General features: G+C 43.1%; 2 protein-coding genes across 2 annotated transcripts in view; one reads left to right on the forward strand and one right to left on the reverse strand.

Annotated features, from left to right (window-relative positions):
* The window catches only part of ncaph2 (non-SMC condensin II complex, subunit H2), a 46,194-nt gene extending 37,304 nt beyond the window's left edge, over window positions 1-8,890 (forward strand). The window contains exons 15-19 of the mRNA XM_041203122.1: window positions 2,674-2,742; window positions 2,897-2,952; window positions 4,888-4,989; window positions 6,814-6,963; window positions 7,908-8,890. Coding sequence (XP_041059056.1) covers window positions 2,674-2,742; window positions 2,897-2,952; window positions 4,888-4,989; window positions 6,814-6,963; window positions 7,908-8,048 — 518 coding nt within the window. The 3' untranslated portion in view covers window positions 8,049-8,890. The remainder of the gene's footprint in view (window positions 1-2,673; window positions 2,743-2,896; window positions 2,953-4,887; window positions 4,990-6,813; window positions 6,964-7,907) is intronic.
* Window positions 8,891-19,982: 11,092 nt separating this feature from the next.
* LOC121286461 (protein SCO2 homolog, mitochondrial) lies at window positions 19,983-23,380 on the reverse strand. The gene is made up of 2 exons (XM_041203586.1): window positions 23,321-23,380; window positions 19,983-23,010 (listed from the first exon to the last, which is right to left on the reverse strand). The coding sequence occupies exon 2, from the start codon at window positions 22,998-23,000 to the stop codon at window positions 21,780-21,782; it is 1,221 nt and encodes a 406-aa protein (XP_041059520.1). The 5' UTR covers window positions 23,001-23,010; window positions 23,321-23,380; the 3' UTR covers window positions 19,983-21,779.
* Window positions 23,381-23,797: the final 417 nt, after the last annotated feature.

A 23,797-nucleotide genomic window follows, 5' to 3' on the forward strand; every position in this document is an offset into this window, starting at 1 on the left:
ATGCCACTACCAAACACATCTTCCCTTCACCCCCCTTATCGGCATTCCGTAGGGATCGCTCCCTCCGGGACACCCTGGTCCACTCCTCCATCACCCCCTACTCCTCAACCCCCTCCTATGGCACAACCCCTTGCCCACGCAAAAGATGCAACACCTGCCCCTTCACTTCCTCTCTCCTCACCGTCCAAGGACCCAAACACTCCTTTCAAGTGAAGCAGCATTTCACTTGCATTTCCCCCAACTTAGTCTACTGCATTCGTTGCTCCCAATGTGGTCTCCTCTACATTGGAGAGACCAAACGTAAACTGGGCGACCGCTTTGCAGAACACCTGCGGTCTGTCCGCAAGAATGACCCAAACCTCCCTGTTGCTTGCCATTTTAACACTCCACCCTGCTCTCTTGCCCACATGTCTGTCCTTGGCTTGCTGCATTGTTCCAGTGAAGCCCAACGCAAACTGGAGGAACAACACCTCATCTTCCGACTAGGGACTTTACAGCCTTCCGGACTGAATATTGAATTCAACAACTTTAGGTCGTGAGTCCCCTCCCCCATCCCCACCCCCTTTCTGTTTCCCCCCCTTTTTTTTTCCCAATAAATTATAAAGATTTTCCTTTTCCCACCTATTTCCATTATATAAAATAAAAAAAAAAACCCACTAGAGCTATACCTTGAGTGCCCTACCATCCATTCTTAATTAGCACATTCGTTTAGATAATATCACCAACTTTTAACTTTAACACCTATGTGTTCTATTGTACTATTGTTGTTGACATCTTTTGATGATCTGCTTCTATCACTGCTTGTTTGTCGCTACAACCACACCAACCCCCTCCACCTCTCTGTCTCTCTATCTCTCCGCCCCCCCACACACACACCTTAAACCAGCTTATATTTCAGCTCTTTCCTGGACTCGAACTCAAGTTCTGTCGAAGGGTCATGAGGACTCGAAACGTCAACTCTTTTCTTCTCCGCCGATGCTGCCAGACCTGCTGAGTTTTTCCAGGTAATTCTGTTTTTGTTTAATATTCAGAAAGTGCTGTCACTGAAAACATTTAACAATGATTGGATGTTGCTTTTAATAGGCACATAAATACAAACAAGTGTAGGTCATACTGCCCCTCATGCATGGTTCCTTAAGACTAGCATCAGCTATATGTGTGAGAGCGATCAGCCCAGTTAATGTGTAAGGATGGTGCTCAGAACAATGCCTGTTGGTCCTGTTCAGCCTCATTATCCTGCAGGTAACCCTCCGACTGCACAATTACATCTTAATATTCCGCAGAATGGCATTCAGCCCACTCATGGGGTTTCAGAACAATCATTTCATATTTTGATGTTCACCATTTGTCTTATTTACATAACTTATTTGTGTAGGAGGTGGGATTAATTTCCTCCCCCACTCAGCCTCAGAAAGGTGGCAGAAACAGAACTTCAGTAATCTGCCAGGAGTTGGGTGCAAATCTGACTTGCTAGAATTCCAAATATAAATTAATTGTGTGGGAAGAAAATACAAATCAGAAATACTCTGCAGTTACTTCTGGTTAGCAGTAGTTAGTGCCCGAAATAGAATGAATGGGATTCTCCTTTAATTTACAAGTAGTATGAAAAGAAAACGGGAGTGAAAAATTTTAAACTCTGATGAATTGAGGCTGTAATTGGCCACAATTCTACTGCAGCGTCTCTGACAACTAGGTGTCTAGCACCTGAGACTCTGAATAGATAAGCCACTTCCCTTAAAGGTGTGAAGCGGGCTATTCTGATTGCTCAAGTCTAGTCAAGATACCCTTGTCTGAATAATTCAGCAGTGGTTTCTGGTATAGCACTGAAATACCCAGACTCAAATAATCCAGGAAGGATTTCTGGCGTATGATCTTATTTGGGACACTGCAGTTTAGGCAGATTGGCTTTGGACAAGAGGCGGGAGAAAATGAGCAATGTTTCTGTTCCCTGTCACAGTCTAATTGTTCTGGGGTCATAAGGACAATGATAGACAGGTAAAGACCATTGAGTCCATCCTTCCTATCCCACACAACTCCCTTCTAACAGCATTGTAGATGTTCCTACTCCAGAAGGACTGCAGTGGTTCAAGAAGGCAGTTCACTCCCACTTTCTTGAGTGCATTTCGGGATGGGCAATGAATACTGGCTTGCTAACGACACCCACATCTCATCAAAGAGTTTTTAAAAAATATATATTGCAATATCTCATGTATAATAATATATACACTCCTCATTCCACCCAAAACCATGTAATCTTTGAAGTGACAAACCAGATAAAAACTATAGACACTGATCCCATAAAAAGTTTTTATTTGTATCATATGTGGTGATCATTTGGTCGGGTTGAGGAGAGGGAGAGAGTGAATGTGTTCAATTATAAAAGCATGGTTGAGACAAATGGTTGATAAAAGGTTTGATTAAAATATTCTGGCTGCACTCTTGTGCTAGAAGCAGTGATTGGGAGCTGATGCTTATGGAATTGATCCCAATGGTATTGTTCTCTGGTTTGAGTCAGCTTTATGAACCTACGTCAAGAGACTGACATCCAGTGAATTATGAACGGACGTGTAAAGATTGAGTTTGCCTCCTCTTTGACAAATTAAATTAGCATTACTGAGTAAAACATTGTGAGCAGCAGGAAAATGTTTCTAATCTGTGTTTATTTTATTTTAGATGATTATGACATTAATTTGGATCAAGAAGTTGATGCACCTCAGGACAACCACAACCCCCTGAATCTTGGTAATTGTCCTTCCTCTAATTATGGATAAGCCCCACCCCTGTAACCCTGATTAATACCCCACCCCTCCTTTAGCTCTGGGTTACCCCTTCTCCCGTAACTCCAGATTTCTACTGTTTTTCTGTTGGTAATTAAATTTTTCATCTGTATTTGCAGAGCCTCCTGGAGAGGGAGGATGCGTGAGCTATGAAGAGCTTGTTAGAAGGAATGTGGTATGTAAAGCTGCTGTTAATTAAATATGTGTCTTGTTTTTGCATCCTTTTTATTCAGTTACAGTACAGGAAAAGTTTTTAATATTAAGCTATATTTAAAATCTACATCACAGTTAAAATGAGTACAAATATTTGGAGGACAGTCCTTTCTGGGTTCTGAACCAATACATGTATGTGAACATGTGTTGGTGTAGCTAACAGTTCTAATCTTGGAAGCCATGACTTGTGATTCTGAGGGACTTGAACTGCACAGGGTGCTAGCATTTTTAGCACACAGTGGATTCCAGTAGTGATGCACAGTATAGATCCAGTACCTAAACATCTTACAATTCATTCTTGGAATGAGAGCATCACTGGCAAGGTTGGCATTTATTGTCCATCCCTAGTTTTCCTGAAAACGTGGTGGTAGACCTTCTCCCGAACTGAAATTCATTGTACCAGTTTGATATAATTGAAAGGCTTGCTTGCCCACTTCAGAGTTCAGTTAAAAGACTCCTCATTCTGTAGTCTACAGGGGGAACAGTGTTATTTGGGATAACGGGATAATCACAGAATTTTAATGGCACAGAAGCAGGTCATTCGGCCCATGGTGTCTGCACCGGCTTTCCAAATGAGCATTGTGACTTAGTACCGTGGCCCTGCCTTTTCCCTGTACCCCTGCACGTTGTTTCTATTCAAATAATCATCTAATGCCCTCTTGAATGCCTCGATTGAACCTGCCTCCACCACACTTCCAGGCAGTGCATTCCAGACCCGAACCATTCGTTGTGTGGAAAAGTTTTTTCTCGTGTCACATGTGCTTCTTTTGCAAATCACTTTAAGTCTGTGCCCTCTCGATCTTGATCCTTTTACAAACGGGAACAGCTTCTCGCTATCTACTCTGTCCAACCCCCTCATGATTTTGAACATCTCTATCAAGTCTCCTCTTAGCCGTCTTATCTCCAAGGCGAACAGTCCCAGCCTCTCCAACCTATCCTCATAGCTGAAGTTTCTCATGCTTGGGATAATTCTTGTAAGCCTCTTCTGCAGTCTGTCCAATCTGTTCACATCCTTCCTATATTGTGCCCAGAACTGTACACAATACTGCAGCTGAGGTCTAACGAGTGTCTTATATAAATTCAGCATAACCTCCTGCTCTTGTACTCTATGCCCATATTAATAAAGCCCTAGATACTACATGCTTTATTAACTGCTCTCTCCACCTGTCCTGCCACCTTCAATGATCAATGCACATATACACGCAGGTCTTTCTGCTCCTGCACCCCCTTCAAAATTTCACCCCTTATTTTATATTGACTGTCTATGTTCTTCCTACCAAAATGCATCACCTCACACTTCTCTGCATTGAACTTCATCTGCCACTTATCTGCCCACTCCACCAATTTGCCTATGTCCTCTTGAAATTCCACACCATCCTCCTCGCAGTTCACACCACTTCTAAATGAAAAATGAATGTACAAGAACAGCATTATCAGGTGTAATATATTCCTTACTGTAATGTACAAGAGTAGTGTTATCTGGAGTAAAGAGGTAATAACCCCGTTCTTTAAATATATAACAGCAGTGTTATAGTGGGAATATACTGCTCACTAATGTGCTAGGACAGTGTTATTGGATGTATAAGATTAATCTACTACTTACTGTAATGTGCAAGGGCAGTGTTATTGGGAATGAAGGGGTAATGTCATTCTTGCTAAGTCCTGTATACAGGACAGTGTCATTGGCTATAAAGGGGTAATATAGTCCTGTCTACGGGAGGCTTGGTGTTATCTGGAGTACATGTTGCTTTTGTTGTTGCAATTTATTTGCACACTCTATTGAAAAGTGGTGTACACGAGGCCAGTGTTCACTCTGATTCTGAATTCTTGGCAGTTCTGCCTAGCACATTGGTTGTTGGATTAAGCTATTCCAGTTTGACCCATTCCTGTATTCCAGGAGCTGTTTATCGCTAACTCCCAGCAGTACGCCCAGGAGACAGCTCTCTCCCTTCGTGTGAGAGACTGGGAGGAGAAGATTGGTCCAAGGCTGGAGGAACAGGTAAGAGTGATTTTGTTGGACATAATAGATAAAAACAAAAAAACTGCGGATGCTGGAAATCCAAAACAAAAACAAAAACAGAATTACCTGGAAAAACTCAGCAGGTCTGGCAGCATCGGCGGAGAAGAAAAGAGTTGACGTTTCGAGTCCTCATGACCCTTCGACAGAACTGAGTTCTGTCGAAGGGTCATGAGGACTCGAACCGTCAACTCTTTTCTTCTCCGCCGATGCTGCCAGACCTGCTGAGTTTTTCCAGGTAATTCTGTTTTTGTTTTTGTTGTTGGACATAATGTTGGGAGCATTATTCTGGGGATTGTGGTGATGTTGGGAGGTTGCTTAGCCTTTCTGACAGGCCAAATTGAAAATATGAGCCCACCTTCAGTCTGCTGCTGAGTGTTTGCAGCATTTTCAGCTTTTATTTCAGATTTCCATTTGCTGCAGGTTTTCCTCTCTGAAACCTTATTCTCTTTTCCATTGTAGCTGCTCTTCAAAGGGCTGGCTGGAGTGTTGGTAACTAGTATGACCAAGTTTAGTGGAGGCGGGTTGGGGGTGGAATACGTACAAGAAATGAAATGAGCTTAATTATAATGCAAACAGGAAAGGAGATTATAGAATTTACTAAATTAAAGGAGACCATAAATGACCAGGGAATAAAGAGTTATAGAACAAAAGAAAAAAAAGATGGTTAAAAAATAAAGTGAGTGAAAACTATTAAAAATTAGTTTAACTGTCTGTACAACCATACACAATGTGTCTCTAATAAAATAGGGGAACTGGAGGCATTAATATGTTGTGAGGAACCAGATATAGTAGGAACTACTGAGACATGGCTACAGAAAAATCAAAACTGAGAATTAAACATTGCAGAGATAACATGAAAAAAAACAGGGGAACAAATGTAAGGTTTTTATTTCTAGACAAATAGAATTGAAAAGTAGAGAAGTTATGCTTGACTTGTATTAAACTTTGATGAGACCACAATTGGAGTACTGTGTACAGCTCCAATTGCAATATTTTAAAAAAGGAATACAGAAGCACTGGAGAGGGCACAGAGAAGATTTACAAGGATGGTACCAGAACTGCGAGGTTATACCTAACAGGAAAGGATGAAAAGAGAAGGGTGAGAAATAACTTAATAGAAGCCTTTAAAATTAAATAAAAGATTTTGGTCAAATGAATAGAAAGAGAATGTTTCCTCTGTGAGGATGAGCAAAACTAGAGGCCATCAGTATAAGGTAGTCGCCAAGAAAAATCAAATGGGGAATTCAGAAGCGACTCCTTTACCCAGAGAGTGGTGGGAATGTGGAACTTGCTACACCAGGGAGTAGTTAAAGTGAAGAATATAGGTGCATTTAAGGGACTCGATAAGCATATGAGGGAGAAGGAAATAGAGGATTATGCTCCTCGAGTTAGAACAGGAAGGATGGAAGGAGGCTCGAGTACAGCATAAATGCTGTCATGAACTGTTTGGTCTGTTTCTGTACTCTATATTCTATATAAACAGAAAACAGGCTTAAGATAATTATCAAAAAGCCAGGGGGCAAAAGAGGAGAATTGCTTTCATGCAACAAATTGTTACAATCTGGAATGCAGTGTCTGAAATGGCGGCAGAAGTAAATTGAATAAATACTTGTAAGGAGAGAAATTGCAGGGGAATGGGTCTAGTTGAATATCTCTTTAAAAGAGCTAGGATATGCATGTTGGGCCAAATGGCTTCCTGTTCCCTATGATTCTCTTCTATAACTCCTTCCTTTGCACATTCTGACTATTCTTTGACATTCTGACCAGTTCCAACCTGCTTGTAATGTTTCTGATCTCCTGCAGGATGAGCGAGCTGCCTTCGACATCCATGATTATGGGGTTAGAATCATGGATGCATTTGAGTCCGTCAGACAGAGACGTTCATTTGCGAGCATCGTGGCTGGGAAGGAGGCATTTGAAGTGTGTAGATACATGTTGGCCACACTACAGCTGGTGAGTGTGCTCTCCAAGGGATAATGGGATTAGACGAGCCCAAGAGCTTCAAACACCTATAAACACAGCAATATGTAGCGATCGAAAGGAAGCTTAGTGCAGGGGAGGTGGAACAGAGAACATCTCATAAACTAGGCAGATGTGAGGCGCAGACCCAGCTGAAGTAAATGGTTTAGGTAACTTGATGAACAAAGACTGAGAAACGTGTTGTGACTTGACAATGGTTAGATGTGAGAATTTCCCATGAGTTACATTTTAGGTGAACAGTGCCAATGAATGGCTGTATTAGTTGTCACTCCGTACAAGGTGTGTTATTTTATTGATTCTCTTGAATCAGCTTAGCTCAGTGGCTTGAACCAGAAAGTCAAGAGTTCACACAGGGACTTTTGAACATATAATCCAAGCTGCACTATCAGAGGGGCAGTACTGAGGGGCTGCAGCACTCTTGGAGGGGTAGACCTGAGAGAGTGCTGCATTGTCGGAGAGTGAGAACTTTGAAGCTTGAGTTTTTTCAGATTTTACTCTACTCTTTGGAGATGTACAAGGAGTTTGCCTGTCAATCATCTCATTGCTGCTGTGGGACGGATAGGTCAGTCCCCTTGGGTATGCCCTGTTCCTGAGTTTTTTTTTTGTTTCAGTCGCTCTTGATTTACCTGTTTTCTCTCCACTGCTGGAAGTCATTGACTTGCTGGGTTATGGCGGAGGATTGAGTCTACCTTTGATAACCTTTGCTTTTGGGTGTGCCCCTGTACAGAGAGTGGACAGTGATTTCAGCGCTGTCCTAGTGAGTTCAGTTTCTCCAGTTGTCACCTCATCAGGCCAGAACTACTTCAGCATTGACTCTGCCTGTTGCACATTGTATAGTGGCAGGTTTAGCTGCAGGGCTGGGATTATTTGCTGTCTCTCGCCTGCTCACAGTGAGATCTGTCCCCTTTCCTCTACAGGCCAATGACTACACGGTGGACATATGGCAGAAAGACGGGCTGTATGAATCAGTCGACACGATGCAACTCACCCTGTTGAGCAAACTAAGAGCTCATGATCGGTTCCGGACATACATGGCTCCGTCCATCTCCAATAAATGAAAAGATCCATAAATTTCACTCAACTTTCACAGTCCTGGAACTGCAAGCTCAACCTCACATCCATAACCCATGGCCATACTCGGAGAGAGCTGTGCCCATATCTCGTTGCTTGTGCGACAGCAAGAGGCACTGATGAGTAATGTGTTTTGGTGGAAACCACCTGCCCCACCCTGGTTCGGCCTTTCTCTCCCCCAACCCCTCCCCAAAACAAATCTTGGATTGTGATTATTCTCTATTTATGTTTATATGTTCTGTGCAGCACTTCTAAACTGTCTTTATTACATAATGTGCCTCATGACACAGCATGGAGTACAATTCACTGGGCTGCACCCTGTACAGTTTTGTCATACAAACTCAATCTTCTGAGGAAAAAGTGTTCCCAGTCAGTCAAGCTGTTATCTTCTCTGCTTGCTGAGAGGTTTACCAGATCTAAGAAGTAGGAAATCTCTTCAAATAAGTGCCATATCTGACCTGGTGACAGGTGTAACTTTGAGGCTTGTCCTTTTGTAATAGTTTTTTGGGGTGGGGTTCTTATGAAATATTTCCCTAACTCCAGCCCATCTGTGTCGAGAAGTCTTCAATTTCATGTTTAGAAAAAACGAATTTCAGTTTTCTTTCAGAACCACCTCCTCCTTGGCTCCACTGTCCTCAGTGGGAAGGTGCGGAGCCAGAAATGTGCCATGAATTGGGGTTCACTTGAATGGCTGTGAATTGTGCTCCATGTTCAGGAATAATAGCGCGTGCCATCAGAAAATCACACGTTTGTATAAAGTGCAAGATTTTTAAAAATGTACAAACCTAAATTTTGTATAAGTACTGCAGTAAACTTCGAACTCAGTTGCACTGTGTGTTTGAAACTTTTTTTTTAATCAATGTGGGATTGGAAGATCTGAGAAAATGAATCTTTAGGGATGGAATTCCTGCTGTGTACTGTGTACAGGGTAGAATGTTCTGATGAATCAGTTTCAAATTGGGCCTCTGAGAGGGGAGCCACGGGGTTCCTGCCCATTGAGATAATAATAGTGGGATTTGGCACCTTTTGGGATGGGGTGAGGCTCAGAATTGGCATATCAAAATATGTTAAAGGAGCCTGATTTCCCTTCTGATCCAATGCAATGCAAGTGAACCTTTTTTCCCTCCTTTTACTTCAAGGGAAGCATACGAAGCAGTGTCTTCTTTTCACTCTGTGTAGCCAAGCTGCACAGTTTACTGCTCAAATAAAATGCAGTTTATTAAAATGGAGAGGTGTTACTGATCTGTTTCTAATGAATATTGCAAAATTTTGTTATGATCCCAAATGAGACCCCTCCCTACATTTCCACCCCAAATTTTATTAGAATCCAATTCAGGACCAGTAACTTTTGTTGGAGATTAAATTTGAAATCCTAGTCACTCACTAAGAATAAAGCCACAAGATTCCACAATTTTAAAACAAATTTTACTATACCTGAGTTAACAATGAAGAGTGCAGGAGGGCATGCCAGAAGCAGCACCAGGCAAACCTAAAAACGAGGCATCAAACGGGTGAAGCTACAACACAGGACTACTTGCATGCCAAACAGATTAAGCAGCAAACAACAGAGAGCTAAGCGATTCCTCAACAAACTACTCGGATCTAAGCTCTGCAGCCCTGCCACATCCAGGGTGGTGGTGGACAGTTAAACGACTCACTGGAGGAGGCGGCTCCACAAATATCCCCATCCTCAATGATGGGGGAGCCCAGCACATCAGTGCAAAAGATAAAGCTGAACCATTTGCAACAATTTTCAGCAAGCAGTGCTGAGTGAATGATCTATCTTTGCATCCTCCATATGTCCCCAGCATCACAGATGCCAGTCTTCAGCCAATTCAATTCACTCCACATGATATCAAGAAACAGCTGAAGGCACTGGATACAACAAAGGCTATGGGCCTTGACAATATTCTGACAATAGTGCTGAAGACTTGTGCTCCAGAACTTGACGTGCCTCTAGCCAAGCTGTTCCAGTACAGCTACAACACTGGAATCTACCCAGCAATGCAGAAAATTGCCCAAGTATGTCCTGCACACAAAAAGCAGGACAAATCCAGCCCGGCCAATTACTGCCCTATCAGTTTGTTCTCGATCATCAGTAAAGTGATGGAATGGGTCATTAACAGTGCTATTAAGCAGCACTTGCTTAGAAATAACCTGCTCACTGACGCTCAGTTTGGGTTCCACCAGGTTCACTCAGCTCCTGACCTCATTACAGCCTTGGTTCAAAAATGGACAAAAGAGTGGAACTCTCGAAGTGAGGTGAGAGTGACTGTCCTTGACATCAAGGCAGCATTTGACTGTGTGTGGCATCAGGGAGCCCTAGCAAAACTGGAGTCAATGGGAATCAGAGAAAACTCTCCGCTGGTTGGAATCATAACTACCACAAAGGAAGATGGTTGTGGTTGTTGGAGGTCAATCATCTCAGTTCTAGGGTATCACTGCAGGAGTTCCTCAGGGTGTCCTAGGGCCCAACCATCTTCAGCTGTTTCATCAATGACCTTCCTTCCATTACAAGGTCAGAAGTGAGGATGTTCGCTGCTGATGACTGCACAATGTTTTCCATTCGCAACTCCTCAGATACTGAAGCAGTCCATGTCCAAATGCAGCAGTATCTGGACCATATCCTGACAAGCGGCAAGTAACATTTGCACCACACAAGTGCCAGGCAATGACCATCTCAAACAAGAATGAATCTAACCATCGCCCCTTGACATTCAATAGCATTACCATCGCTGAATCCCCCACTATCAACATCTTTGGGGGGGTTACCATTGACCAGAAACTGAACTGAACTAGCCATATAAATACTGTGGCTACAAGAGCAGGTCAGAGGCTACGAATCCTGTGGCAATTAACTCACCACCTGACTCCCCAAAGCCTGTCCACCATCTACAAGGCACAGGTCAGGAGTGTGATGGAATACTCCACTTGCCTGGATGAGTGCAGCTCTAACAACACTTATTAGGAAATAGAAATAGTTTAAATAAGTTGTATTTGTGAGTGTTAGGAATGAGTTTTAGCTTTAAAGTTTAAGTTTGATTTGTATTTCTGTATTTGTATGTTTAAAAAAAAGTCAAATTGCATTTTAGTCTCACTTTAAAAGGTGCCTGCATTTCTAATGAGAGTTTTATGACTGTTGCAGCTAGGTTAAACAAACAAGACTAGAGAAACTGGGCTGTTGCCTAGCAACAGGGGTCCAGATATGCAAGCCCCTCCCACAGACACACACAAGAAACACATTGATTTGGAAGCTGCTTTGAGTTCAGTTGGTTTTGAAAGTAGCTGCCGGGAGAGACTGGAGCAAAGGGGACTGATAGCCAGTCCCAAGCTGAAGAAAAGACCCCAAATTCCAGGAGAGTGGGACAGGAGAAAGTCTCAAGCAGACCTTCTAGTCAAAGGGAAGGACAGAAACCTGGAAAAGGTCCCATTAAGTAAGAGTGAGGGGTAGAGAGAAAGGCTGGCTCCAAGCTTTAGATTTAAAGAGACAAAAGCTTCAGAAAGCAGATTTAAAGCCAGAAGGTCCTAAGAGATAACTGAAGGTCTGTAACTCTTTGCTATGGGCATGTGAAGCAGTGGTGTACTGTTGACAGCTGAGTTGATGAGATTGAGTGCATGGAAGAAATTTTGAATGCATATGATGACTCGGGAGAGGAACAGTGAAAGGAGAGTTTGAATCCCTGGAGTTGAACCCTTGCTGAAGGCGTCTTAGAGAAAGGGTCAGCTTGGGAGAAGATTCCAAGGCGAGGTCTTGGAGAGTGGAGATTGGAAACCCTCGTGTGAAAGATGGATTGCAATGAGACTGGTTGACTCACAGGGTGACAAACATCTGGGGGGAGTTGAGATCCATAACATCTGGTTGAGGTGGCATCTGTCACTTGGTTTCAGAATGCGGTGTGCCTGACTACAGGTCGTCAATTGGTTTAAATGGACTGTATACTTACTGTGAACCTTAAGAGTATAAGATAGTTTTTGTAACTTGTGTTATCCTTACAAATCTGTATATATCTGTAAAGGTATAGTTGTGGGTGAAGGAGTATTGTAATATAGTTCATCTTTTCTTGTTTAATAAATGTTTTATTCTTTTTTTTTAAAATCAGCTGACTCCTGTGACTAATCAGCAGCTCCTCTCTATGTATCTAAACAAACAATTAAAAGTTAGGTAAAAACAAAAAACTGCGGATGCTGGAAATTCAAAACAAAAACAGAATTACCTGGAAAAACTCAGCAGGTCTGGCAGCATCGGCGGAGAAGAAAAGAGTTGACGTTTCGAGTCCTCATGACCCTTCAGCAGAACAGAAGGGTTTTTCCAATTAAAAGTTAGGATCTATCAAGCTGGATTCCACCCTGGAATCAGGCTTGTCCAGTGGTAACCTCAGCTGAGGATATAACACACAAGAAGCTTGATAACATCCAGGACAAAGCAGCCCACTTGATTGGCACCCTATCCACAAACATTCATTCCATCTACTACAACCGCACAGTGGCAGCAATGTGTACCATCTACTACAACCGCACAGTGGCAGCAATGTGTACCATCTACAAGATGCATTGCAGGACTCACCAAGGCTCCTTAGACAGTACCTTCCGAACCCATGACCGCTACCATCTAGAAGGACAAGGGCAGCAGACACATGGGAACACTGCCACCTGAAAGTTCCCTTCCAAGCCCCTCACCACCCTGACTAGGAAATGTATTGTCGTTCCTTCACTGTCACTGGGTCAAAATCCTGGAACACCCTCCCTAATTAACAGCACTGTGGATGTACTTACAGCACATGGACTGCAGTGGTTCAAAAAAGTATCTCACTACCACCATCACCTCAAGGGCAATTAGGGTTGGGCAATAAATGTTGGCCTAATCAGTGGCACACTCATCCCATGAATGAATAAAAAAAACAAAGCAAACAAGCCTATACTATCTACCTTATACTGTAACATCCAGAATTAACATGAGGTAAACATGAATTAACAAACTGTGGTCACACACCACAAACTGTGCATTAAATGGCAGACAAACCAAGATAAGTCCCACAAATTTCTCAGCAATTCACCCAGACATCAGTCATCACTGAATCACAAAAAATCCTCAAAGCTTTGTCTTCCTCACAAGGAATTTTAGCTCTGCTCCTTCAAAGATCTAGTCCTATCCCCAGCCGACAGCAACTCTACTGGAGTTCCATGGGTACAATCTTGACCCAAAAGGCACATTATTCCAGATTTCTTTCAAACCTGCTCCTAGCTCCAGTCTTCTTGGTCTTTTCCAGCTGAGCTGACCTACTGAGATGTGAGCCCCATGTTGGCCAGGCTACCCTCCAGCATCTAAACATAGGCATAGCCCCAGCTTCTCAGCCACACTGCTGCCAACAACTACTGCTGGGCTTCCCAGAACCCCCAACTCTGAGCAGCAGGGCGGTACCAATGGTTCCCGAGACTTCTCTGAACCCCAGTCCCTGCAGCAGCATGGATCTAATGGTAGCACTTCAGCTGCATGGAGCTGACTCTCCGCTTCCTCTGTTCCCTATGGGCTGCTGTTCACTCTAGAGGTCATGGGATGATAGACTAAGCAAGAGGAAAAGATTGAAGGGAGCTGTTGGTCTGAAGATTAGAGATATAGAAAGATGAGGGCACCGTTTTTATCATCATACACTGTTTCCCTTTGGGCAATAATGGGGAAGTGTTGGACTGTGTCATGAATGCTCCTTCCATGGTCCACAAGTCCTGAAGTGGAACTTGAACCTGGAGCTTCTGGCTCAGAGGTAGGGGTGCTACCTACTGAACCACAAGACCTCCATGGGCAAGGCCACAAAGTGGTTTGAAAACAAGAACGGGAATTTCAAATGGAGGCATTGCTCAACCTGGAGCCAATGTAAGTCAGTTGGCACAGGAGTGATGGGTGAGTGGGAGGACATGGGCAGCAGGGTTTTGAATGATCCGAAGCTTGTGGAGTGTAGAACGTAAAGACTGGCCAGGACAGCATTGGAATAATCAAGTTTAGAGATAACAATGGCATGGATGAGGGTTTTAGCAGCAGGTAAGCTGATGTAATGTTGAAGTTAGGCATGGTAGAGTTGGAAATAAATCTTAGTGATGGTGCAGATGTACAGTAGGAAACACACCTTGGTCTAAGAGAACAACAAGGTTACAAACGTCCCGGTTTATTGCCATGAAGAGGCAATCGCAAGGAAACAGAGTTTGTGACAGGTACTGAAAACAATTACTTCTGTCTTCCTAATATTTAACTGGAGGGAATTTTTGTTCATCCAGTATTGAATGTGAGATAAGCAGTCACACAATTTAGAGATGGAAGAGGGGTTAAGAGAGGTGAAGGAGAGGCAGAGCTGGGTGTCAGTGGTATACAGTTGGAGATTGACGTGATGATTTCAGGTGCTGTCACCGAGGGGTAACGTAGAAGAGAAAAGTGGCGTGGGGTGGTGTGGGCAAGATTAGAGGGAGGACACCAGAAGTAACAATGCCGGAATGGGAAAATAAGCCATTGCAGATGATTCTCTGGCTCCAACAGGATAGATACAAGCGAAACCAGCTAAGTACAGTCCTGCTGAGCCAGATGACAATTGAGAGAGGTTAGGGTAAAATGTTGTCAACTGTATCAAAGACAGGTTCAGGACGGGTAATCTAACATTATCACAATCAATTAGGGATGTTAATTATGACTTTGCGAAATGCAATCTTGGTAATATGATGGGGTGGAGACTTGATTAGAGAGATTCAAACAAGTTCTGAGAAAATTTTAAAGCTACACCACAGCAGTACATGCATGCTAAACTGCAGAAGCAGTATGTTATAGCCAGTGCTAAGCAATCCCACAATCAACATGGCGTCTGATCAAAGCTCAGCAGTATTGCCATGTTATAAATAGTGGAGGACAAATAAAGAACTACATAAGAAGGAGGATCCATGATCACCCCCATCTTCAATGGCAGAGCCCAGTATGTGGATGCAAGAAACAAGGCTGAGATGTTCACAGCTTTATTCAGCCAGCAGGGCAGAGTGTATGATCTATCTCTGCCTCTTCCTCCTGAGGTCCCCATCATCAAATGCCAGTCTTCAGCCAATCTGATTGACTTCATGCTCTCCTCATGACTTCCCAAAGCCTGTCCACTATCCACAAGGCACAAAATCTCAGAATTGTTACCTGTAGAAGGAGGCCATTCGACCCATCCTGTCTGCACCAGCTGTCTGAGCATTTTAACTTATTGCCAATCTCCAGCTTTTTCCCCATAACCCTGCACATTGGTTCAATTTAAATAATCATCCAATTCCTTCTTGAATGCCTCAATCGAACCTGCCTCCACCACACTTCCAGGCAGTACATTCAAACCCTAACTACCTGCTGTGTGAAAAAGTTTTTTCTCACCTCACATTTGCTTCTTTTGTAAAACACTTTAAAACTGTGCTGTCTGGTTCTTGATCCATTTACAAGTGGGAACAGTTTCTCCCTAATGACTGTCCAGACCCCTTATGATTTTGAAAACTTCTATCAAGTCTCCTCTTAACCTTCTCCTTTCCAAGGAAAACAGTCCCAACTTCTCCAATCTTTCCTCATAACTGTAATGTCTCATCCCTGGAACCATTTTCATAAAACTCATCTGCACTCTCTCCAATGCGTTCACATCCTTCCTATAGTGTGGCATGCAGAACTGTACACAATGCTCAGCTGAGGTCCAACCAGTGTCTTATATATGTTCATCAAAACCTCCCTGCTCTTATACTCTATGCCCTATTAATGAAGGCTAAAATACTGTATGCTTTGGAAACAGCTCTCTCTACCTGTCCTGCCATCTTTAATGATTTATGTACATAAGTACACAGGTCTCTCTGTTCCTGTACACCCTCAGTATCCTTTATGTTATACTGTCTCTCCATGTTTTTTGTACCAAAGTGCATCACCTCACTTCTCTGCATTGAACTTCATCTGCCACCTATCTGCCCACTCCACCAATGTATCAATATCCTTTTGAAGTTCTACATTGTCCTCCTCACAATTTACAGTTCTCCCAACTTTTGTGTTATCCACAAACTCTGAAATTGTCCCCTGCACACCAAGTCTAGATCATTTAAAAAAATCAGGAAAAGCAAGGGTCCAATACCAACCCCTGAGTAACTCCACTACAAACCTTCCAGCCTGAAAAATACTCATTAACCATTACTCTCTGTTTCCTATCCCTCAGACAATTTTGTATCCACATTGCTACTGACCCTTTTATTCCATGACCTATAACTTACTTCACAGGTCTGTTGTGTGGCACTGTATCGAATGCCTTTTGGAAGTCCATATACACTATACATCAACAGCCTTTCCCTCATCAACCATCTCTGTTACCTCTTCAAAAAACTCCAGCAAGGTAGTTAGACATGATTTTCCTTTAACAAATCCATGCCGACTCTTCTGGATAAATCCACATTTTTCCATGTGACCATTATTTCTATCCCGAATAATTGTTTCTAGAAGGTTCCCCACTACCGAAGTTAAACTGACTGGTCTGTAAATGCAGGGCAGTTCTTTACAATCTTTTTTGAGGTCAGCCTGGATGTGGGCAGCTCCAATATCACCGAAGAAGCTCACAACAATCCAGGACAATGCAGTCCACTTGATCAGCTCCCCATCTATCTTAACATCCACTCTCTCCACTACTGATGTAGTGGCAGCAGTATACCATCTTCAAGATGTACTGCAGAAACACCTTCAAGACTCCTTCAACAGCATCTTCCAAACATGCAATCTCTCCCAATTAGGAAAAGGGCAGCAGATGCATGGGAACACTACCACCTGCATATTCCCCTCCAAACTAAACTCCATCCCATCTTGAAATTACATCACCATTTTTCCACTGTTGCTTGGTCAAGATCCTAGAATTCACTTTCTAACAGCACTGTGTAGCTACACCAGATGGACTGCAGTTCAAGAAGGTGGCTCACCATTGCCTTCAAGGGCAATTGGAGATGGGCAATAAATGCTGGCCTTGATATCGATGCTCACATACCATGAGAAAATAAAAAAGGCACAATGCTGAAATGGCTGAGTGCACTGGATATATCAAAGGCAATGTACTTTGACAACATCTTGGCTGTAGTGCAAAAGACTTGTGCTGCAGAACTAGCTGTGCTTCTATAGTCAAGCTGTTCCAGTATAGCTACAACACTGGTATCTGCCCAGGTACGTCCTGTCTACAAAAAAGCAGGCCAAATTCAATCCAGCCAATAGTCACCATTCCCACCCCACACCCCCACCCCCTCCCCCATCATCCTACTCATAACCATCAGCAAAGTAATGGAACATGTAGGCTTTTTTATTCATTCACAGGAAGTGGGCTTCGCTGGCTGGGCCAGCATTTATTGCCCATCCCCACTTGCCCTTGAGAAGGCAGTGGTGAGCTGCCTTCTTGAACTGCTGCAGCCCATGTGGTCTGGGTACACCCACAGTGCTGCTAGGGAGTTCCAGGATTTTGATCCAGCGACAGTGAAGGAACGGAGATGTATTTCCAAGTCAGGATGGTGAGTGACAGTGGTCATGGGTTTGGAAGGTGCTGTCTAAGGAGCCTTGTTGAATTCCTACAGTGCATGTTGTAGATGGTACACACTGCTGCTACTGTGCATTGGTGGTGGAGGGAGTGAATATTTGTGGACATGTTGGTGACAGTGGAATGACATGTGGAATGTTGGTGACAGCGCTAGTAAGCTGCACTCACCAATAACCTACCTACTACTGCTCAGTTTGTATTCTGGCAGGGCCACTTGGTTGCAGACCTCAAAACATGGACAAAAAAAACTGAATTCCAGAGGTGAGAGTGACTGAACTTGACATTGATACAGCATTTGACCAAAACTATTGAATATGCTTCCGTGACCCTTTCAAGCAGGGCATTCCAGATCATAACTGGCTATAGAAAAAAATTCTCAAACGCTTCTTGTTCTTTTGCAAATTATCTTAAATCCATGCCCTCTGCTTACTGACCCTTCTGCCACCAGAGAGAATGAATAAGGAGAAATGGTATCAAAACCATTTACAATTTTGAACATTATTAACTCTCCTCTCAACCTTTCCAAAGGAAAACCCTAACTTCTCTACTCCTCCCACATACAACTAAAATCCCTCGTCCCTGATACCATCCTAGTAAATCTCTTCTGCATCCTCTCCAAGGCCTTGACATCCTTCCTAAACTGTGGTAACCCAGAAATGCACACAATTCTCCAGTCAAGGCCTAACCAGTGTTTTATATTGATTTAGCATAACTTCCATGCATTTGTACTCTAATCCTCAAGTTAGAAAGCCAAGGATTCCATTCTATATAGTATCAACTTGTCCTGCCACCTTCAAACATTCGTTTCCATACAACACCCCACCCCGCCACCAGGCCTCTGTTCCTATAACCCCTTTAAAATTGTACTATTTAGTTCATATTACCTCTCTTCATTCTTCCTACCAAAATGTATTACATCACACTTCTGTCTAAATTTCATCTGCCCATTTTACCAGCCTACGTCCTCATGACTATCCTTCCAATGGTTTACTACATTTCCAAGTTTTGCATCATCTGCGAACTTTGAAATTATCCACTGTATAGCCAAGTCCATCTCGTTTACATCAAAAAAATCAATGGTCATAATACCAACTGCTGAAAAACACCATTGTATATTTCCCTCTAGTTTGAGCAACAACTGTTCACCACTACTTCTGTCCCTCAGGCAATTTTGCATCTACGGTTCCTTTAATCCCATGGGGCTTTAATTTTGCTAAATCTATTATGTCAAACTTCATCAAACTCCTTTTGAAAGTCTATATATACAAGCGCACTATGCTAATCAAACCTCTCTGTAACTTGATCAAAGAATGTGATCAAGTTAGTCAAACACAATTTACGCTTATCAAATCTGTGCTGGCTTTCATTTATTCATCCATACTTCCTTAAAGATAGTCTTTTTCTGGATTATTGTTTCTAGTTTCCTCACCACTGATGTTGGGCTGATTGACCTGTACTTCCCAGATTTATCCCTCATTTTTTTAAAATAGGGTGTAACATTTTCAATACTCTAGCAGTACCCCACTAGTTGTTGATCATGGTCAGAGCCTCTGTAATTCCCATTCTTACTTCCTTCAGTAACCCAGGATTCATCCTATCGGAACCAGATGACTTTAGTAGTTTCCTTAAGTACCTCAGCCATGCCCTTTGTCTTCATAAGATCTCCAGTTTGGAAGCTAATCTGCCTACGCTTTCTATGACTACTATTTATATGCTTATAAAATACATTTTTGTTTCTTTTTATATTAGTTGCTAATCTATTCTCATAGTTTTTTGCCCCTCGTTTACTTCTTTAGATTGCCTCTGTACTTTCTATTTTCACCTGGTTCTCTACTGTTATTGTTAACTGTATCTGCTCTAAGGAGAACAATCCCATCTCCTCTAGCCTCTTCACATAACTCTAATCACTCATTCCTGGTACCATTCTAGTGAATCGCCTCCACACCTTCTCCAACGTCTTGAGATCCTTCCTAAAGTGGACTGCCCAGAATTAAATGCAATACTCCAGCTGGACAAGCATTTGAAAAACTGTTAAGGGGACTAGACAAGGGAGCAAGATTGGTGTTGACAGTTCTGAGAGGTTAGACGGTGCCCTCCTGTCATTTCTGATTTCATGAAATTTCTTCTGATAATTTGGTTTCATTTAGGACTTCAGCAGTGAAAAGCTGACCTACAGGTGGGTAAAAGTACAGAAAAAGAGTGGCATTAGAACACAGGACCTACATTTGTTCTGAATAGTTAATGCCTTGCTCTTTGTTCTTAGACCCTTCTGGATGAGGATAAGACGGTGGGAACTCTGTCAAATTCCTGGCATTGGCAACATTAACTGTTATCTCAACCCCTGAACTTTTACATAATTCACCATTTTACTTCATGTTATTTCATATCTATTCTCAGTTTATTGTGTGTACAGACACTGGATGAAAACAGCCATTATATAAGTATGTCATATACCAGTTGGTCAAGTTCACATTGTCAATGGTGGATGTGTTACATTCAGAATTCAATTGTGATTTATTAAAATAATTTGTTGGAATGACAAAAAATATAGAGACCTGGACATTCTATCTCTTAGGGAACATACTTCAACCTGCATAAACCGTGTATCACACAGAGACTCGTGGAATTTTTTCATTTCGAATCCAGTCCTCTAAGATAGTGAAGAGCAGAATTCTTGGATTATGAATCTATGCCATCCTGTGCTGGGTTTCACAGTCCTGCCCACTCCTTGTTCTTAACCTTCAAAGGCAAATGATTTTCAGCACTGGGAAAATTGCTTCTTTCACTGTTATTTAGATTGTTACAATGTTGTCAAGGCCTCCCATCTTGTTGCTGTGCATATTGGTCTTGTTCTAAATAGCTGTAACATAGGTAATAATGCCATTAGTTCCTGTCTGCATTTAAGTTTTGATTTAGTTGAAAATGTTGGCATGCCCATTCTGACCAACAGGCTGTCTATTTTAAAAATCTATTCCATATAGGAGTTGTGATCAACTTATCATTTCAACTCTCGGGTCCAATTGAGTGCACTGTACACCCATTGGGCTGATGAAAGGAATATGCTGTGAAGTAATGACCAATTCACATAATTAATAAACAAGCACTGACAATATTTGTCATAGAGCAAAACCAAACACTCCCCAGTGCCTGATGTGCCCATCTACACTAGCATGGATTTAAATGACTAAACATTCATTCTGACACTTCTAGACACATTTGCCCAGGAAGTGTGGCTTTTGCCAATGTCAGTGTTGGCTCAGTTGCCTTAGTCAGATGGTTGTGGATTCAAGTCCCACTTCAAGACTTGAGAACAAAAATCAAGGCTGACACTTCAGTGCAGTACTGAGGGAGTGCTGTACTGTTGGAGATGCAATCTTTTGGATGAGGTATTAAACTGAGGTCCCATCTGCCCTCTCAGGTGGGCTATTTCATAGAAGAGAAAGAGATTTATCCCTGGTGTCGTGACCAATATTTATTCCTCAATCAACATCATAAAAAACATTACCTGATCATCATCACATTACTTTTTTTAGGGAGCTTAATGTAAGCAAATTGGCTGCTGCATTTCTTACATTACAATACAAAAGTACTTCAGCTGTAAAGCACTTTGGGATGATCTGAGGTCATGAAAGATATGATATATATGCAAGTCTTCCTTCTTATATTGTTATTGGAGATTAATTTACAACAACTAAGTTGGCAAATTAAAATTAGGCTTCAGCACGGGGCCATTCCAAGCAGTTACAGTGGAATTTATTAATGGGGTACTCAAAACAACCCCCCTGCCTATCCCCACTCACACAACATGTGAGCAGCAATGTCTGGCATTCACACTTCCGGTTATTAAATTGATCCTGCACTGAACTGCAAGTTGACATCCAGATTTTCTACAAGTGTTAAATGAAGGATCATTTATTATCCTGCACAGTCTGAAATTCTAACCCATCAGCTAGTTAAACCTGTTAAGTGATGGTTACTGTCAAACTCTTCCATTCAATTGAGTTGGGGTTGGGTTTGGCACAGCATTGCAGCATAAGGTGAAAGGTTGTAATCAGTGATAGTTTTGGCCCTTTGATCCTATGTCTGACAGGGTGGGGTGGGCAAGCATCCTTTTAACAAGTTCCACTCCTGTAACTGATGCTGCAGGCACAAACATTCTCCAAGAACCTCTTGTCATCAACTGAAGAGAGTATTGTAGGTTTTGATGTGGCTGCGGATACTCTCAGCAATTTCCTGGTCACTTTTATTCCTATTGTAGTAATCAGTGAAAAGCCCATCTGGGTTTAGAAGATAGATAATGATGGTGTGGTCCACAATGTAATCATTGTCTTCATCCTTGGGACCAGCACTGTAATATACCCGGAATGCCTTGCCCAGCTCCTTAATCTGTTCTGGAGTCCCGGTCAGCCCCATCATGCGAGAGTGGAAATCCTTGATGTATCTTGCCATCTCCTCCACCCCGTCTCTCTCTGGATCGACTGTGATGAAGATGGGTTGGACTGGAGGTAGCGCTCTCTCCTTGTCTAAGATCTGCACCACGCTGGATATCTTATCCAGCTCATCGGGACAGATGTCGGGGCAGTGGGTGAACCCAAAGTACAGCAGCACCCACTGACCAAGGAAGTCCTTCTTGGTTCTGGATCTTCCAGTATGATCCAGCAAGTTGAAGTCGCCTTGACCAAGTGCTAGCTTCTTTAGTTGCTCCTGGCGTCTCATCTTTTGCTGCTGCTCCTTTTCCAAGTGGACATAGAACCACAATCCCATTACTGCAGCCCCAAAGAGGCACGTCACCATGAACTTGGTCTGGAGTTTGATCTGAGGGCTCCCTACTGGTCTCCCTGAACTTCTATCTGAGGTGGACTGTGAGAATGGCCTGTGGTTCAGGAGTGTCGAACTGCCCGGACTAATGTACACAACTCTGGGAGCCAGATGGCAAATGCTGCGGATCCTCAATCGCCTTTCCTCAGCTTGGAACTGCAGTTTCTTTCTCTTGTACTGACTTGGTGGTTTGCAGATTGTTAACTGCGGAATAAATTGCACACTTTCCAATGGACAGTTTGGAGTTTCAGTGATCCGAGCTGGCGGGATAGTTAAGCTGTCAGTGAGCAATTCCTCTCCATTGGTGGAGGAACAGCATAATTGGTTAGTGCTCATGCGATTGAAGATCTTTTGGCTGCAATCAGTGATCACAGATGCAGACTGTAAATGCCATCTCTTTCCTTCCCTGATCCTGTGAGCTTTCGCTCCTGGGTGCCCTATACTCAGGGAGCTGGCATATCCCAGTGCTGCTACACCATATCTGCTCACATCTTGACTCCAACAGGTTACTGGCTTCAGGAAGCCACCATTGAACAGCAGCTGCCAACATGAACTGTAGCCTCTCAACCTCACAAACATCCCAGCAAACCTGCAGAGAGAAAAAGGATCCGGCTCACATCAAAAAGATCCAGGTCAAACCTCAAACAACCGAGACAAACACCCACTGACACATCCAGAAAGAACTGCTCTGCGGCCTCGATCCCGCGCCACCACCCCGCTCCTCCGGGTGTCTGTGTGCCACACCCCGACAGCGGCTCTCGATCTGAACCCTCCCCCCTCCCTCTCACCCCCCTACCCACCCAACTCCACCCCTCCCCCCCCCCCTCCCTCTCTCCCTCCCTCCCTCTCCTCCTCTCTCCTCTCTCCTCCGGGACGCCGCCATTTTCTCGGGTTTTTACCGGCCAGGGCTCTGGTGAACTACAAATCCCAGGAGGTTTCGCGGTCGCGCATGCGCTGAATCAGAGGCGACGATTCGGATTCAGGGAAGAGACAAGAGCGGGAAATCAGAGAGAGAAAACTCCCAAACTCTGAGAGAGATAAAAAACGCAAACTCGGAGAGAAATTCCCAGTTTCTGAGAGAGAGGAAAAAAGAAAACCACCAAACGGTGTGTGTGTGAGAAAGAGAGAGAAATCCCCAAATTCGGAGGGGGGAGGGGGGGGGGGTGGAGAGAAAGTGAGTGAAAGCCCCAAACTCAGAGAAACCACCAAACTCAGAGAAAGAGAGCGTGAGAGGAAAAAAAACCCAAACTCACAGAAAGAGAGAGAGCGAGAGAAAAAACCCCAAACTCACAGAAAGAGAGAGAGCGAGAGAAAAAACCACAAACTCAGAGGAGAGAAAAAACCCCAAACTCAGAGAAAGAGAGCGTGAGGAAAAA

This window comes from Carcharodon carcharias, chromosome 13, assembly GCF_017639515.1.
Source record: "Carcharodon carcharias isolate sCarCar2 chromosome 13, sCarCar2.pri, whole genome shotgun sequence".
Lineage (NCBI taxonomy): Eukaryota > Metazoa > Chordata > Chondrichthyes > Lamniformes > Lamnidae > Carcharodon > Carcharodon carcharias.